General features: G+C 31.6%; 3 protein-coding genes across 9 annotated transcripts in view; 2 read left to right on the forward strand and 1 right to left on the reverse strand.

Moving 5' to 3' along the window:
* Positions 1–3,690: 3,690 nt before the first annotated feature.
* On the forward strand, positions 3,691–8,663 carry LOC106104641 (zinc finger protein 540-like). Of its 4 annotated transcripts, none has more exons than XM_013284744.1 (3): positions 3,691–4,082; positions 4,339–5,946; positions 6,836–8,663. In XM_013284744.1, the coding sequence occupies exons 2-3, from the start codon at positions 4,371–4,373 to the stop codon at positions 7,060–7,062; spliced, it is 1,803 nt and encodes a 600-aa protein (XP_013140198.1). In that variant the 5' UTR covers positions 3,691–4,082; positions 4,339–4,370; the 3' UTR covers positions 7,063–8,663. The 4 variants fall into 4 exon arrangements, with proteins under 4 accessions (XP_013140198.1, XP_013140199.1, XP_013140200.1 ...); XM_013284745.1 differs by having other exon boundaries at positions 3,691–3,964; XM_013284746.1 differs by adding an exon at positions 6,354–6,396 and having other exon boundaries at positions 3,691–5,946; positions 6,836–6,925.
* A 439-nt stretch (positions 8,664–9,102) lies between these two features.
* On the forward strand, positions 9,103–15,760 carry LOC106104608 (putative sodium-coupled neutral amino acid transporter 10). 2 transcript variants are annotated; one of them, XM_013284698.1, is made up of 10 exons: positions 9,103–9,298; positions 9,531–9,648; positions 10,146–10,302; positions 10,748–10,871; positions 11,265–11,386; positions 11,947–12,095; positions 12,638–12,774; positions 13,367–13,603; positions 13,885–14,035; positions 14,115–15,760. In XM_013284698.1, the coding sequence occupies exons 1-10, from the start codon at positions 9,215–9,217 to the stop codon at positions 15,575–15,577; spliced, it is 2,742 nt and encodes a 913-aa protein (XP_013140152.1). In that variant the 5' UTR covers positions 9,103–9,214; the 3' UTR covers positions 15,578–15,760. The 2 variants fall into 2 exon arrangements, with proteins under 2 accessions (XP_013140152.1, XP_013140153.1); XM_013284699.1 differs by lacking the exon at positions 9,103–9,298 and having other exon boundaries at positions 9,564–9,653.
* An 86-nt stretch (positions 15,761–15,846) lies between these two features.
* The window catches only part of LOC106104607 (protein ELYS-like), a 29,927-nt gene continuing 28,746 nt past the window's right edge, over positions 15,847–17,027 (reverse strand). For all 3 annotated transcript variants that reach the window (XM_013284696.1, XM_013284697.1, XM_013284695.1), the window contains 2 exons: positions 16,754–16,863; positions 15,847–16,018 (listed from right to left, as the gene is read on the reverse strand). In XM_013284696.1, the coding sequence (XP_013140150.1) occupies positions 15,973–16,018; positions 16,754–16,863 (156 nt within the window). In that variant the 3' untranslated portion in view covers positions 15,847–15,972. The remainder of the gene's footprint in view (positions 16,019–16,753; positions 16,864–17,027) is intronic.

The following is a 17,027-nucleotide window of genomic DNA, read 5'->3' on the forward strand; positions in this document are numbered from 1 at the left end:
TCGTTAGTTATAGATAGACCGTTAGAAAAATAGTTGATATTCGTAAATTGCGTTTCCGAACTTAGTAACTTGAGTTTTACTGCACTTCAACATAGGTCAATCTAACACTAATAGATCGTAATGACGAAGTATGTGAAAACTTCAGAAACCCAGCATAAGTCTAATAGTAAGTTTCAATACTAGTATAGTATTTTGTTATCTGTGGTAATACCAAACAATAGGCCACGAACTTTTTTTTTGAATTGTCATTTCTATGCATTATTTAACCTTAATTTTAAATTTCCTATTCAAATACAGAAACAATTACAAATTGTTCTTTCTTGTGTAAGTACATTCATTGTTTATGAACCGTTTTGATGTTTCCGTGAAACACGAAATCTTACGTAACATGTCACGACTAATTGCAATGTAAATACAAAACTAAACACAAGATAGCAGTTAATATTGTTAAAACAATGTTACAAGAGAAAGTTACAATGATAACAGTGTTTAAATTGTCACTTGACTTGAAAACACTTGGATAATTAAGTGTACCATGATAATTTATTTATTTATTTATTGGAAAGGTACACCAATTGCATGTTCAAGGTTCACAACCAAATTAATATACCGTATACAATGAAAAACAAAGAAGCAGAAGAACATACAGATGACAGGCGTACACAGCGCTCACAAAAAATGATGTTTTACTTTTTAATAACAAACGTTGAATCACGTTAATTACAACTAATATAAGTTAGGGTACACATATTAAACAAAAACAATAAAGGAAAATACAAAAGTGTTACTGGTGATAATATAAGCCGAGATCTTTTTTGTTTATTAAGTTCAAAAATCGGGACATGGAGTCATGGAAATAATGGCTGAAACTATGAAAGAAAGAAATTACGTCGCGTCGCTAATAGAAAATGATCTCGTTCGTTCGAATCGTTCAATTGTAATTAACTAATTCAGAGAGTTCTCTCACGAAATCTAAACTGAGATGCACTGTTACTAACTTTTAAATAACTTTAATTATGGAAATAAGTCAACAAACGTGTAATTGTTCGCCTTATTTTTGACCGACTTCCCAAATGAAGGAGGTACTCAATTCGTCTGTATGTTTTTTTTTTCATGAACATCAACAACATCAACGCCAAAAGAGAAAGTTTTTTCTGACCAGAAAGAATTTATAATTTACACTATATAAGAATCGTATTTTTTAAATATTTTTTTTCATCACATTGAAGACACGGGCTGTAAATGTCCATGTATAACCTGATCTCCAAAAAAAACGTTTATAATTGGCACTTATTAGATAGAGTTTAGGAGTTATATCTTCGTACAACAACAGTTCTATGAAACTAAAACTGAGCAGATATTGTCAGTACTATATATAAGATCTCAGCAATTACAGCATGTTTTTTAAAAATTCTTTCTTCAATAAAAAGCCTTACACTTATGACACGCATTAGGCTATATATTTTCACGATATTAAACTTAGGTGGTAAATGAATTAGTAAAAAACCTTCATGTGGGAAAGGGACGATAAACTATAAGCTGCCAACATTAAGAAAACAAAGTTATTATGGTAAGAGTAATTTTGACATTTGCGATTGAGAATTTGACAAATGAAAACAATAAAATAAAGTTTTTTATAATTTCAAGCAGATGAAGCCGCACGGGAACAGCTAGTTTATAGATAAATATAATGTAATATAATCTAGGCGGAAGTTGTAGGTTTTCAAAGTAATCGATATCAAAACATCAAGGTTTCTCGGTTTACTGGAATTCTATATTTTATAAAATTGCATTAGATCATTTGCAATTAACATTTTATCTATGCATGTTGGCATTTTTCACATACAGTACTGTACAAGGTCTGGTACTTAGTTGATATGATAATATCAATGTTATTGAATATTGTTTGTAGCTCGCGACTTCACCCGCGTGAAATTAAAAAAAACATAGCCTATGTTACACACTGATAAAGTAAAAGATTTTTTTAAATCAGTCCAGTAGTTTTTGAGTTATTATATACATACAAAAATACAAATATAGATGAAATTGAAAACACAAACAATAAAATTCCATAGGTAGATGAAAATGTATCTTATATTGTTGTAAAATTAGTTTACTAAAGAAAAGACATCGACGGGCAAGCGTTCGGCAGTTCTTTCCTACTATAAAATTGTCGCTCATAAATTCGTTTTTTTTTTTTTTTTAAAAAAAAGTCAAGCGACATTGAATATATCGTATTTGTGTGTAATCGTCACATAAAATAGAACATTTGTCTATACAATGTCATCGTTCAGTACATTATGCAAGCTCACGGGTGCCCGGCGTTTGGCAATGTGCAAGCCGAGCCCATTGTTCTGACACAATGGGGAAAGCATCTGCTATAATTTTGAGTGCTCGACTGTGGTTAGAGCCACAAAGCAAACGACATTTATCATAGTAATATTCTAAATGCGGAAGTTTAGATGGATGGATGGATGTTTGTTAGAGTTTGTAGCCTAAACGTAGAGGATTGTCTGGAAGAATCTCTTAAATAATAACTTTTTTTTATTACAAGCAGACGGAGTCGCGAGCGAAAGCTAGTATAGAATACCATGTAATTAAATTATCTGTCAATCTTATCTTTTTGTTATTCCATCCCGTGTTTCTTTTATTTTTAGTAAAGAAACCTACCAGTATGAAACGACTACCGTTGAGTGTAAACTTTGTGCGACTGTCAACGCATTAATAGTAAATTGTTTTTCATGTCCCCGTAAAATATATAATTAAATACTTAGGTACCTACTTTTTTCATATGGATCTAATTAATAATAACCTATCGCTTGTTTACGAGCCACACATGTCCTCGTTCCATATTTAAGTTTCAACTAACTTCTGTCGCATACACGAAACTATTTAATAAATTACTTGTAATTATTTAAATTAAAGCGATTTTTAAAGTTATCCTTGAATTTTAATAAAAACTAAAATTGTAGCGTTCATAATTCATGAAAGTGTAAACCTACAATTGTACCGTTAGAAACACGTAAATATGCATAAAAGATTAATGTTATTAACTATCGACATAAAAAAATGTACCAATAAGATAATACGAGTAATACAACGTTGATGTCTTTAGTATCAAAGTGCGGTCACTATTAAAAAGACATCAACGTTGCAAATATCGAAGTGACTATAAAACAGAATGACAATTAATTGTAATTATTGTATGTTATTACTAACAATGTGTCGCTTAGTAAAAAAAAAACTTGTCGCTAATTACAAAACATGAAACAAAACGCTGTACAATCGATACACGAAAAGATATAGTGCTTTTTATAGTGTTACATACATTAATGTCGCGAGAAAAATTATTTATAATTTTGCTGTATCGTCAGTAGGTTGTATTAAAACGTTATTAAATTAAATGAAAGATAAAGGCCAAGCTGTTTACGTTCATTAGTGGAGAGTATCGATTAAAATGTCTTCAAGTAGAAATTCCATTCCTTATCTCGGATCGATTGTGTAAATTTATATTGATACCGTATGTAAATGTTGATTTATTGGGTGTAAAATTATTTATTTAACTTCATGTAATACTGTTTATTTCACTTCATGTATTTTTTAAATTGAAACAACAAAAATAAGTGGAAGTGGCATGTTTTCATTCAAGTGCCTATTTCGATTTTCAACATCATCGCCCGCCAGATGTCACTGATGCCTTCCTGTTCGTCACCTTTATTGACAGGCGCGCTTATTGCGTTGCGTCTGTCTCTTTTTTTGTGATATCGTAAACTAAAAATGTTAATTTTATGTACAAATTGGCATCGTTAATCTTCACTCGATGTCGTTCTCTATCGTGAATTAAATATTTTATTTTATTTAAGTAGAACAAGTGTATGTAAAGGTTGCGTGCGGGAGTCGAAATCAGGATCAAGGTGTGAATACAATGGATGAATCGTTATATTTTGTATTGCTGTAGAACAAGGTAATATCTATATTCGTATAAGACAAAAGGCACGCAGTGGCTTCGTCCTTCGCACATTAGAGTCATCATTTACTAAGTGTTGCAGAGGTGATTATCGAATCTAATGCAAACAGTGCATGTAAGTATTGTGCGGTGCGCGGCCGACGCTATCGTAGAACATACATACCTCACGTTGTATTCAAGCGACGCCTGTACTAATTCGTTCTTCCTTGGTGGTGGTTATTCTTGCTTGCCCCTGTAACATTTTTCACATATTGATATGAATTCTCACTAATGAATCCCAGTGTTCATAATGGCTAATGTTAAAAAAAAAATAAAGGCGTCTAAAAAGGCCTCATCTAAAAGTACTGATAAAAATAGTCGATCGCCAACAGGTATAAATGGTGGGACTAATTCTCACGTAGTTATGAAAAGACCCTCAAATGAAGAGAACTTGGATGAAGAAGACAAATTCCGATTATTAGTTAAGAATGGTTACCTTCTTAAAGATAAATTCACGAAAAAATCTAAACCTGAATGTAAAGCTGACTTTGATGTAGTTAAAAGTGGATTAATGTCAAAAAGTGGACGAATCAAAGTCAAAAAGAAAGTTCATTTGAAGTTTCTTGATAATATATTAAAAAGTGAATTAAAGATTCAGGACAGTCAACCAAAGATACAGAAACCAAAAGAAAAGACGTCAAAAACATCAATATCTACAGTGATTAATAACAATGAAAGTGGTTTGAGTAACCAAAATAAAAAACCTAATAAAGAAAGTAAAGGTAGTGTGAAGAAAAAACATAAGAAAAAGGCATCTAAGACTGAAGACAGACAGACGGAATGTTTAGAAAGAGAACTGGGACTATCATGGATGGCAAAACAATGTCTTACTTACAGCACCAATCCAAAGCGGAGAGTGTTTCAATGTGATTACTGTAAGAAATTCTTCATTAATAAAACCTCTATGCGCAGACATATTTATGTTCATCTTAAAGTGATTCCATACGCTTGTAAATATTGTTACAAGCGGTTTTATATGAAAGAGAATATGATGACTCATATGAAACTGCAGCACTCTAGGGGTATGAAAATTGCCAATCATTATATTTGTGCCGTTTGCGAGGAACCATTCTTGTTAAAAGAGAAATTGGATGAGCACATGATGATACATGTTAAAAATGAAAAGTTAATCAAATGTATATTTTGCAATAAGCAATTTCCACATCCCATACTATTGCATGAACATGAAAAGGAACACCTGATTACAGGCAAATACAAATGTACTGTCTGTGAAATGAGCTATGATAGCAGAAGCAATCTAGCTCTACACATTAAAGGTCATTTAAAATTAAAAGATTATATATGCCAGCATTGCGGTAAAGAGTTCCTAAGACTTACATCATTGAGAAGACATGTTCAAATTTGCCATGCGGGGATATTAATACAGTGTCCAATTTGTAAGAAAAAACTCAAGGGACATTTAACAGAGCATTTACGCACACATGAAAAGAAACGTCCCCATAAGTGTCCGGAATGTGGTCAACGCTTTACACAGTCTACACAGTTGAATGTGCACCGCAGATGTCATACTGGAGATAGACCATATCCTTGCAGGATCTGTGATCGTCCATTTACACATTCTAATGCTTTAATGCTTCATATCAGGCGTCATACGGGTGAGAAACCTTTTAAATGTGCGATGTGCCCACTCTATTTTTCTCAATTACCACATATGAAGGCACATATGAGAAATATTCATGGTAATAACCTACCATACAAGTGTGAGAAATGTTCACAATTCTTTAAGTTGAAAGCCCATTTAGCAACACACGCTAAGACATGCATGTTGGATGGAACAGAGCAGACTCCTGTGCAAGATGATGATTCAATTCCGAAGTATGATATTGAAGTTGAATCTATTATGAGTTTATCAAGAATGAGGTTCTTGCTGGCTCTTCTCTTCACCATGATTGCGAGTAAAGAAAAACTAAAGTATTTAGGTGCGTAAATCTTTATTTATTAAGACGATTTTTTGGTCACACACATAAACATGAGTGCACTGGATGTTTTATTTTGGATTTAGCATACATTGCTTCCTATGTGTGTGCCAATAACAGGAACCCATCTCACACTACACTACATAAGTCATTTTCTGTTTGAAAATTTGCAGTACAAATTAAGTCATTCAAAGTCCTAGGACAGACAAAATGTGGAATTTGTAGAAACCACAGAACATTCATAATTTCATTACAATGACCGACACAGTTTGCACAATCATTTATTTTGTGTGTTTAATTTGTTAATTTTTGGTTCGACACAGGGTTTTGAGTGTTTGTGTGCTTCTGTGAAGTATATTGTCCAATCAGCTTGTCAGTGTCATATTTAGAGAAATGTCATCTTTTTGTAGGCAGAAGGCGAAATAGCAGATATCATGGGTAATTTTTCTATAAGTGAGTTCATTTACATTCAGTTAATAATGGTGTTGGTTTTTATGGGTCAAGGTGTTGGTTACAACTGGTTCTGTGGTTTTAATTATTTATTGCTTATGCAAACCTAAGTATGCTTGAAAATTCTGTTATTTGTATAAAAATTGCAATTATTCTAATGCTAGTTTGGAATTACAATTGTATTTTAAAGATATAGAATTAATGAAATCTCTTTTTTTTTAATTAAACCAACTTTTAAATGTATAAAGAATCATGTTAAAAAAAAGTCATTTTAGCTTGATGAATAATATAAGATTATAAATTTGAGAACTCACATAAGATCTGAATTAATGATTATATCAAAATTTAAAGGAAATCTAGTTTTAACAATTTGTAAATATTTTTATTTTTAGGTATGAATAAATCTTTTGTGTTGAATATTAAAACATGTTTGTTTTGACAGGGTTTAACAAGCGCCTGATTGATGATCTCCTCATTGAATCATTGGAGGCAATGGGGCATACACCATGTAGAGATGAATCCTTATCCCCACTTAAACGTCTTCGGAACAACATAGACACATTATTAAAAGGTACAGTCCCAAAAGAGAAGATGGACAAGTTTGAAAAAGAGAACAAGACAACCGAGGAACTCCTAGAATTACTAACTAATGAAAAGAAAGTACACTAAAAACGATTGAGGCATAAATTAACTTTTTATGCTTAATCTAGGAAAAAATTGAGACAAAAGGGACTCTTGAAGTTCCTTGACTGGGATAAGTTCCCTCAGTTTTGTCATTTTTAATACAAAATGACATTTTGTAAATCGTTTCACGATTAGATGTCACGGGGTCTATCACGAATATTTGCGTATCAGTTGCGAGAACGTATTCGTAACGTGATCTATAAAATCTGGTATGAGATTTGTTGGTATAATATACGCTCAGGAATGGTACAATACAAATTTTGTCGATAACGTTACGAAAAATTTTCTCACGGATATTCGTGATAAGCTACATTGTTTATAAATCTGGTATAGGTTTTTGTTTGAAGTAGAAATTATTATTCTATTTAGCACTATTTATGTTTTACACAATTATTGTATTTCATGTTATAACATCACAGAATCGTTATATAGATAAATTATTTTTAAATAATTTTTATTTTCATTAAGTATTGGTAACCCAAAGATCATGTAATTTATATAAAAAAATAACCAAAATTACAAATTGTAACTTGCCATTGAAAACTAAAGTGATTAGTCCAAAGTTTTTAATTGTTATTTATTTTAAACATTATTATTTAATATGATTTACTAAATATAAAATGTTATTTTTTTCTTATGGCGTGATTGATAAGTAGGTTTAATGTTTGTTTGATTTTATAAAATTGGAGAAGGTATATTTTAATTTCTTCCATTATTTAAAACATTGTTGAATGTACTATGTTTTGTGCCATTGTTTCAACAATTTTATGTACCTATTTATTACATAAGTGTTTGGCTGTCCTATACATTTTTGTGTCAGATATAATTTTTTTTGTCATATCAGCACAATATACATACAATCTTGGTCTAATCCTAAGGGCTGAGGTATGAAATGTTGAACAAGTGTTTCAACTACAATAGCGCCATAATTAGTCAAATGCATGCTTTTAATATGAAAAAAATCACCTCAATGTTATATTGCAAGATCACATTTTAATGAAAAAAAAAAATGTTTTAAACAAGTATTTCAAATAGTGTGAACTCATAATTGTACACTTTGAATTGTTTTAGGTGCCATTATTGTTCTCTGTGTGATTGATGTTTATAATAGTAGGAAATAAGTAATCTCTAAGGTAAATGTATTTTAAAATATTTACGTACAGTGTTATCGTAATTTTGTAACACTTTGGTACATAGAAACATTATAATGATAATGCAAAATTATTCATTTTTAAGTCAAACTTTTAATGTAAAGTCAAGTTTGTTATTTTTTACACTGCCAAATCAGCTGTAATATGGTTTATTCATTTTTAAAATTTGTTTTCAGTTTTAAACATATGAGTTGGTTTTACATCCTAAAATTATCTGTGTGATTGGATAACAGTATTATCGTCTGAAGGAAGTTATCTATTAAATTTCTATTCAATGTTCATAATGTTCATTGTTAATTTAAAAAATAAAGCAATTTCTATGTACCTAAATTAACATTTCATTAAGTACTAAATACTAACGACAATATTACGAAATATCAATCAATACTAGCATAAATTACCAAAGATAATTATTAATAAACGTCATAAAACGTATGAGAATGTTTTTTATTAAGCTGAAAATCCCTTGTCAGAAAAAAAGAATGATCTACCATATTTCTCTATCAGCCTTCGTATCTCTCCCTTAAGCTTATACTCTTTCACACAAGCCCACCAAACATTATTCGGTTTTCTTCTACTTTGGAGCCGTCCACATATATATCCTCATTGGCCATCCATATTCAACCAGTCTTAAACACACCTTTTCTCCAGAGTTCTGAATACCATATAATAATAACATAGCATTCGGCAGTTGTCGGGGTCCTAGAAGATTCTATTTAAAGAAAACTCGTGGTGTAGGTTCAAATCTCTATTGCAACGGAAAAGTCTTTATACCTGTTGAAATATTTAAGAGAAACAAACTGGAAGTGCAGCTTGTTGAACAGCTACACGTCGAAACTGAATAATGGCAACATTGAAACGTCAAAAGTCAAAACAATTGATGTCAAATATTTCAAAAACTGTCATAACAAAAGCTCATCATGTGTTGTGATATTATTGGTGTTTAAAGTTTCATTAATAGTTTGTTAATTATTGCAAAAGTAATAATGGGTACCACAGGGCAATCAATAACATTAGCAAATAGTATAATAGGTGTCGGTATATTGGCTATGCCATTCTGTTTTCAACAAGTACGTATCTTCAAATTCAGACATGAAAAAAGTAGACGTAGCACTATTTTCGTTTGATTAACCTAGTTATTAAAGATTAATAATATAGCCCGTTCTTTGGGTATGCTAGATAATTCATAATTATGGTAAAATGTCTCTTATTTTGTCCTACACACTTTCCATATTCCCTCCATTTCACAAAAAAATATTCAATTAAAAAACTTAATACAATTTTCAATTGTAACTTTTTCAGTGTGGAGTATTATTAGCTGGTCTAATACTCTTGCTGATGGGCTTTGTGTCAAGGTTGTGTTGCCATTTTTTACTAAAATCTGCAATTATTACAAGGAGAAGGACATTTGAATTTTTAGGTAAGGTCAGTACTTTAAGTAATGTTTAACTCTTTTATGTATAACGGAAAATAGTATCAGATCTTTAAGACCTATCTAACTTCAATTTAAGTACAAAATAGATTTATTTACACTAAGAGATGTTTTTTCTGGTGTTTTTTTCCAATATTAATAAAATCTAATACCCTTTCGACTATTTTTAAAATCTACAAGTGTCTACTAATGCCCAAACATTGGATAGTGGTAACTTGGGTCAAATCATCATATTTTCAATCAAGGAATCTGTGGTAGTCCATTGTACACTTACCAGACACCCTATATAATCTTTTAAGCACATACAGTGATATAATGGACAAAATCTGTCAGCAAGCACTATTTAATTTTTCTATGTGAACTTGTAAATATTTTAGTTTTTTGAAATCAATTATGTTTAGAGCAGCCTATTCCTGGATATACCAGTTTTTCTGTCATATACCTATTCCAATACTAAAGTAAAAGGTTTTGTTTTATTTTTCTAGCATTTCATGTGTTTGGACCAGCGGGCAAGTTAGCTGTAGAACTAGGTATTATAGGTTTTCTAATGGGTACATGCATAGCATATTTTGTGGTTGTTGGTGATTTGGGACCTCAAATTATTGCAAAGATGTTTAATATTAATCAAAGTGATATCTTAAGGTAAATAATATGATATTGTAATTAACATCCATATATCTTTATTTATTATTCCCTATATAATACATTTTACAAGATTTGTATAAAAATAAAATATATTATATAAAAAATAGAGCACCACCGGCTGCTGAATCCAATGACTCAAGCAACCAGTGGTCACAGTTCCAGAGACAGGAACCTTACAATGCGTGCGGTTTCTAAAATAACCGCCTTTTAAATAGGGCCCTTAATCCAACTGTCTAGCGAGAGCTTCTTGAGGTGTTGGTCGAAGCTCTTCGCTATTGCTTAACATAATTATTATATTACTGTATTTAGTAATTTTGATACCCTGAAGGGTTAATTAAAATTTATTAAAACAAAAAAAACCTATAGTAATATTTTCAAGTTCTTATGCTTTTTTAAATTATCTAGTTTACTATATTTAAGTAGTGTTTTTTTAATATTCCAGGACCTCAATTATGGTGATAGTATCATTAGTATGTGTGTTGCCGTTGGGATTATTAAAAAATGTTGACAGCTTGAGTAATGTTAGTGCGGCAACAATATGCTTCTACTTCTGTTTGGTGATAAAAGTATGTGATTTAATACAACTAGCTTTTGCCCGTGACTTTATCCTCACTGAATTAAATAAAACTAGTAACAAATATAACATATGTTACCTTTCTAATGTTAAAATATGAAAATATACAACAGTAATTTTTTAGTTTATTCTTTATTTATAATTTTACTTTTTACTAATATTGTAAATGTAAAAGTTGTATGGATGGATGGATGAATGGATGTTAGAGTTTCTTAATGAAATTTGGCATAAATGTAAAAGATAGTCTGGTAGAAAATAGGCTACTAACTTTTGTTTTTTAATTTCGCGCAGTTAAAGTCGCGGGCGAAATTTAGAATATAATTGGTATACAATAATGTTTGAGTATAACGATTGTATTGGATGTGTTTGTATGGATTTAATTCAGGTAATATTCGAAGCAACCTCTCAATTATTGACCAATGACTGGCATATTCGTATTGAGACGTGGAAGCCATCCGGAGTGTTGCAATGTGTGCCTATATTCTCTATGGCCTTATTTTGCCAAACGTAAGTACAATATTTACTTCTTCCCTTAATATCCCATCAATTTTAATTCAATATTGTTAGTTAACGCGAGCTCTGGGCGAATATTAAAAAAATACTGATTTACTATGCCTATATACTTACAGACTTTTGTATGGTTGAATTTAATAGAAACGAGAAATAATATTTACTCATACATGTCTCTGGCTAATAATCTTTTATTTTTCAATGAATTTACTTTATAATGCATTTAAAATGACAAATAGGTCTGTATTTGTTGCATTATAAAGGCCTCTTTTCAATTGAAATCTAAATTTTACCTAAATTTAATGCCGGTTTTAGCAGTTACCGCCCTGGGCGAAGTATGTCTGATGCCTATAAGGTTCAGAGCCCTGGGCTGTCGCCAAACGCCAAATCTCCTGAACTAAATTACTGTTCTTAAAATTTTTTAACACACAGCCATCAAAACTTTGTCATTTTTGATATTAAAAACATTTTTACTTCTATTCCCAGTATTTTAAAGTAATTAAAAGTATCTAATCAGCTGATTGTATAATCCTTTTGTATTATTAAAAACTTTTCAGACAATTGTTTGAGATCTTCGAGTCGTTACCCTCTCTGTCACTGGAGAAGATGAACTTGGTGACGAAGAATGCAATCAACATCTGCACAGCGGTGTACTTTACACTAGGCTTCTTTGGTTATGTGGCATTTAGTTCACAGAATATATCAGGTCAGTATATTATTAGCTGTTTCCGTGCGGTGACAATCTCTTGAAATTAAAAAAAAAAATGGTTTATTACTTTTGTGAAATTCTCTTTTCAAAACAGATAAAAGATAATTTACTATGTTGATTTTCTCTTTGCTGGTATTGGCTTGTTTTTGTCTCTATCTCGCAATAGTTTTGTTCCAATTTAATTACACCCTAAGTTTAATAGTATGAAGATATGTAGCCTAAAGTGTGTTGTAAGTGTAGATTTTTTAATTAAAAAAAAGTATTATTCATAAATATGCTGTGATTACAACTTACATGACTATAGTTTGACTAAATAAGGATAATTAGTTTGACAATTCCCTTGATAATTTAGTAGGGATGTGTTGTTTAAAATCAGGTTCGAATCTTTCCGATTTTCGATTTTTACTCATAATCGATAGACGACGATTATTACTTATGGGTTGAATTAAAAAAAACATAGTTTTCTCAAATCAATAACAACACACAGAACCGATACGGTAATATTTATCGTCTGTGTGGGATAACTGAGGTTATTTCAGGCAACATTCTGATGAGCCTGAGTCCAACACTGGGCAGTGACGTCATCAAGCTGGGCTTCGTGATGTCGCTGGCGTTCAGTTTCCCGCTCATTATATTCCCCTGCAGAGCCAGTCTTTACTCATTCCTATACAAGAAGGTAATCGAATTACTATATACTATACTAGCTGTTCCCGTGCGGCTTCATCCACATGAAATTACAAATTTATTTGTCAAATCATCAATTGCAAATGTCAAAATGACATGACATGATGACGATCTTGCTTCCTTGATGTTGGCAGCAACTTATGGTCTCTTTCACAATTTAGGGTTTTTATACAAAATATTTACCCCCTAAGTTTAATGGTGTGAAAATATATAGCCTAAAGCGTGACTGTAACTGTACCGGCTTTTTCATTAAAAAAATAACGATTCAAAAATATGCTGTAATTGCTGACATCTTAGGCAACAAAGAAGTGTGTGTTTACGCTTTATTATAATAGTATAGATTTAATAATTACTCGCGTCTTCGCCCGCGTCAAATAAAAAAAATGTATTTAAAATTTGGATTAAGAAAGAAAAATATAATCGAACCAGTAGTTTCTAACGTATTTCTATAAATATAAAAATACAAATCTACACTTTTTTTTTATTAAATTTTCATTATTTCTTTATAATTTTTTAATGTCGGGCGGGTGAAGTCGCGAGCAACAGCTAGTTATGTTATATAAACGGTAACCGGTATATTCCAGGTGCATCCAGCTCAACATGACCATATAATAAACCACTCGATCCCAGTGACAACTTTCCGTTGTATCACAGTAGCGATTGTAGCAGTCGCTTTGTTCGTCAGTCTGCTACTCCCAGATATAGAGGTGGTGTTAGGGCTCCTCGGCTCCACCATCGGAGTCCTCATCTGTGTGGTGTTCCCCGCAGCCTGCTTCATCAATGTCACCTTCAAGAATACCAATGAAAGATTGCTGGCTAAAGTAAATATGATTTGGATTTTTTTCGCTGTGTGCCGCCCCCTGAATGTATTAGATTGATGATAAGTTTATAACCTTTGATAATTATAGGCATTTTGAATGCAAATAGAATAATTCAAATGAAATTAATAGTTACCGAAATAAAAGCTTAAAAATAAAAAAGAAAAATCTATTTGTTTACTTTTTTTATTCCCATTTAATTAAAAAAGCGACTGACATTATCCAAATCACGTCAATAGAAGTTTCATTTAAAATAGGCATTGATTTTTGAATAAAAATTTCAGGTAATTTTAGTATTAGGCCTGATAATCTTGGTGCTGGGCACGTACGCCAACCTGCAGGCCGCTGAGAGCAAGTACGACGACAAACTCATCACACAGGAACGAATCGACAAGATCGTGGAAGACTTCTTCCAGAAGATGGAGAAAGATGGAGGTATGTGGAACGACAGTTTGAGATAACCCTTGGCTTACTCCCCGCATGTATTAAACGTGGATTTTTTAAAATATTACAGGTGTGATACCAGTAGCTGAAGTAAAAAGCGACATTATCACTAACAGCGTTGAAAACAAAGCTTCTAAAGAGATTATAAAAGACTCGGAAGTGCAGCCTCCCAACCCGATACCACCGGAGTCTCATTCAGATGAAAAACCTCCCGAAAATCCAGTAAAAGCAGATCCAAAGTTAAAACCAATCGAACCAGAACAAAAACCTAAAGGTGTAAAAGTAATTTCTAGTGAAACTCATCCGAAAGATTTAAAAATGAAATTAGAAGAAGCTAAATTGAGTAATGGAAATGGTAAAGTTGAACAAAACGGTATCGAGAAATCAAAGGAAATCGTAAAACCAGAATCCAGTCAAGAAAAGATAGACATTTTAAAGAAACAACAGCTCATAGAAACTATAAAACAACACGGGGAAGAACAAAAAGAGTTGATAAAAGAACAGAAAGAGATTTTACATAAAATATTAAAGACCAAAAAGGAACTAGAGAAAGATAAAAAAGAAATAGATGATAATGAAGCTAAAAAGATAGCAGTTGAAAGTATACAAAAGATTGCAAATATGGCGATACAGAGTTTATCCGGAGTTACAGACAAACCGGCGGCTCAGATAGATGGAACAGATAGAAAAGCAGAACCTTTACAAAAGATAGCTAATGAAGCTGTCCAAGAAATAGCAAAAAAAGCTGCAGAAACTTTAGAAGCTATTGGCGAAAAGAAGGTTCTTGAAGCAAATCTGCCCAAATCTGCAGATATTAAACCAGAACAACAAATAAAAGAAGAAAATGTAGGCAACAAACAGGATAATATCAATAAAATAATATCACAAATACATAATCTGGACAATCAAAATAATTTACCTCAAGTTAAACAGGAAGTCAATCTACAATCGATTGAATCACAAAATAAAGAACAAAACCAACCAATTAATAAACAAGAACCTCAATCACAAAATGCTAAAAAAGACGTCGAAAAACCTTCAGTAGTTGATCAAAAAAAATTGAACAAAGAACATTTACATTCAGCAGATGAACCTCAATCATACAAAGAAGGTGAAGATTCAGTTAAGAAAAATGTAGCCAGCATTAGAAATATGGCACAAAATATACCTTTACCGATAGCATTAAAGGGTAATCAAGAAATAAAACCAAATAACTTAGAAATAAAACCTGATAAAAATAATTTAAAATATAGTAATGGTCTTCCACAAAATAAGGAAGTTAAACCCAACATTGATGTTGAAAATAAACTAGAAGAAAATATTCAACCTGTTTCCAGACAGAAGAGAGAAGTGGTCGATTGTACGGAAAAAACTATATTGAAACCTGAAGATAAACCAATTTGTGAGAAACTAATTGGTACAAATGAGGTACCGACAGATGTCAATATAAATGTAGGCTTGCCTATAAATCTTCCCTTACACAGTAATATACTACGCAGATCTCTGAAGAGTTATAAAGATAATAAAAGGTGAAATTATGGACTTAAAGAAATTAATCATTATTTTTTTTATAAAAATTAATATAAGGGCTATACTTTCCGCCTTAACCAAACTATTAAAATTACGCATTTCTAATGAAAAATTGCTATTTTTGTATGTCTAATAATTCTAGTAATTTTAATTCTGTGTTGCATTTATATTTAAAATCAACCTATTTATTATTTTTATGATAAAATTAGCTGAAATGCGAAACAATTCCAAATTGTAACTAAAAAGGACAGTGAATAAATAAATAAAAAAAATAACCAAATCACACTTTTTTATTTTTATACAAGAACAAAGTAACGGAATTAAACTAAACATAAATCCAATAGTGCTGATAAATGCTATTTCGATCATCACTGGGTCCTTAAAATATCGACTAAAGTCTACTCCGTTGATTCCTTAGTTTTATCAGCAGCTGTTCTTCTTGACCTAAAAAAAAATATTTCAATAAACAACAGGGTAAAAAAATCATCCAACTGCCGAACCATCTTACTAATATTATACATGCGAATGTTTAGATGTCTGAATTTGTGTTCTGAACATCTGAACGGATCTAGATGAAATTTGGTTTGAATGTATAGAATAATCTGAAGGAACACATAGGCTTCTTACTTTGGTTTTCTTTAAATTCCTTGCGGACGTAGTCGCGGGCAAAAGCTAGTATTTAAATAAAACAATATGCTTATTTGACCATTTATGATGACTAACTTCAAATATTATAATTAAATTTCACAATAAAAGGTATATTTTATTTAAAATGGATACAACACTAAGGGCCTGTCCCACAATTCTTGTAAATTGTCAGATAACAATCGAACGTATAAGCTATTTTAAGCTATCTGAGCCTCTATCAGCCAGTGGTGGGAGAGGCCGTAATAAAAACAAAATCACGTTAAAAATTAAACCATCGTACAGATATATTAAAAATATATTGAACCATCGTTTGATTTTTGACCTTATCTACAGCAGTAAAAAGTCTCCTGATTGTTTTGGCAGCCAGATGGGATAGTGTAGTCTTTACTACGGCGCTTCAATAACTTGCACTGCTAATGTAACTAGTATAAATTGTTTCTTAATTACTCTTTTACTAACACTAGTCAATAAGATTTTTTACTAACAAAATATGAGATCTCCTCGAAATAAAGTTTTATTATTATTAATTACCTCTTGCCGAGTTCTGAGGTGGGCGTGTCCGAGAGCTGCGAGGTGCGTCGCGCGCGCCGCCGCGGCGTCGCCTCCGCGCTCTCCGGCGACGCGCCCTCCGTCTCCGACTTCTATACAAACACGATACTAATATTATAAAGAGGAAACATTTCTATTTTTGTATGTGAAATAACCCAAAAAGTTACATTATCAGTGAGTAACATTAGGCTATATTTTTTAATTATACTAATATTATAAATGTGAAAGTTTGGATAGATGTATGGATGTTCATTAG

The sequence above is a fragment of the Papilio polytes genome, unplaced genomic scaffold, assembly GCF_000836215.1.
Source record: "Papilio polytes unplaced genomic scaffold, Ppol_1.0 DF823510.1, whole genome shotgun sequence".
NCBI lineage: Eukaryota > Metazoa > Arthropoda > Insecta > Lepidoptera > Papilionidae > Papilio > Papilio polytes.

What these genes read in the sequence shown, in the direction of transcription:
- LOC106104641 (XM_013284743.1), top strand. Translation starts at nt 4,257, where the DNA reads ATGGCTAATGTTAAAAAAAAAATAAAGGCGTCTAAAAAGGCCTCATCT. An exon ending in AGAAAAACTAAAGTATTTAG is followed by an intron (nt 5,947 to 6,835) that starts GTGCGTAAATCT and finishes TTGTTTTGACAG; the next exon opens with GGTTTAACAAGCGCCTGATT.
- LOC106104608 (XM_013284698.1), top strand. Translation starts at nt 9,215, where the DNA reads ATGGGTACCACAGGGCAATCAATAACATTAGCAAATAGTATAATAGGT. An exon ending in ACTTCTGTTTGGTGATAAAA is followed by an intron (nt 10,872 to 11,264) that starts GTATGTGATTTA and finishes GATTTAATTCAG; the next exon opens with GTAATATTCGAAGCAACCTC. An exon ending in ATGAAAGATTGCTGGCTAAA is followed by an intron (nt 13,604 to 13,884) that starts GTAAATATGATT and finishes TAAAAATTTCAG; the next exon opens with GTAATTTTAGTATTAGGCCT.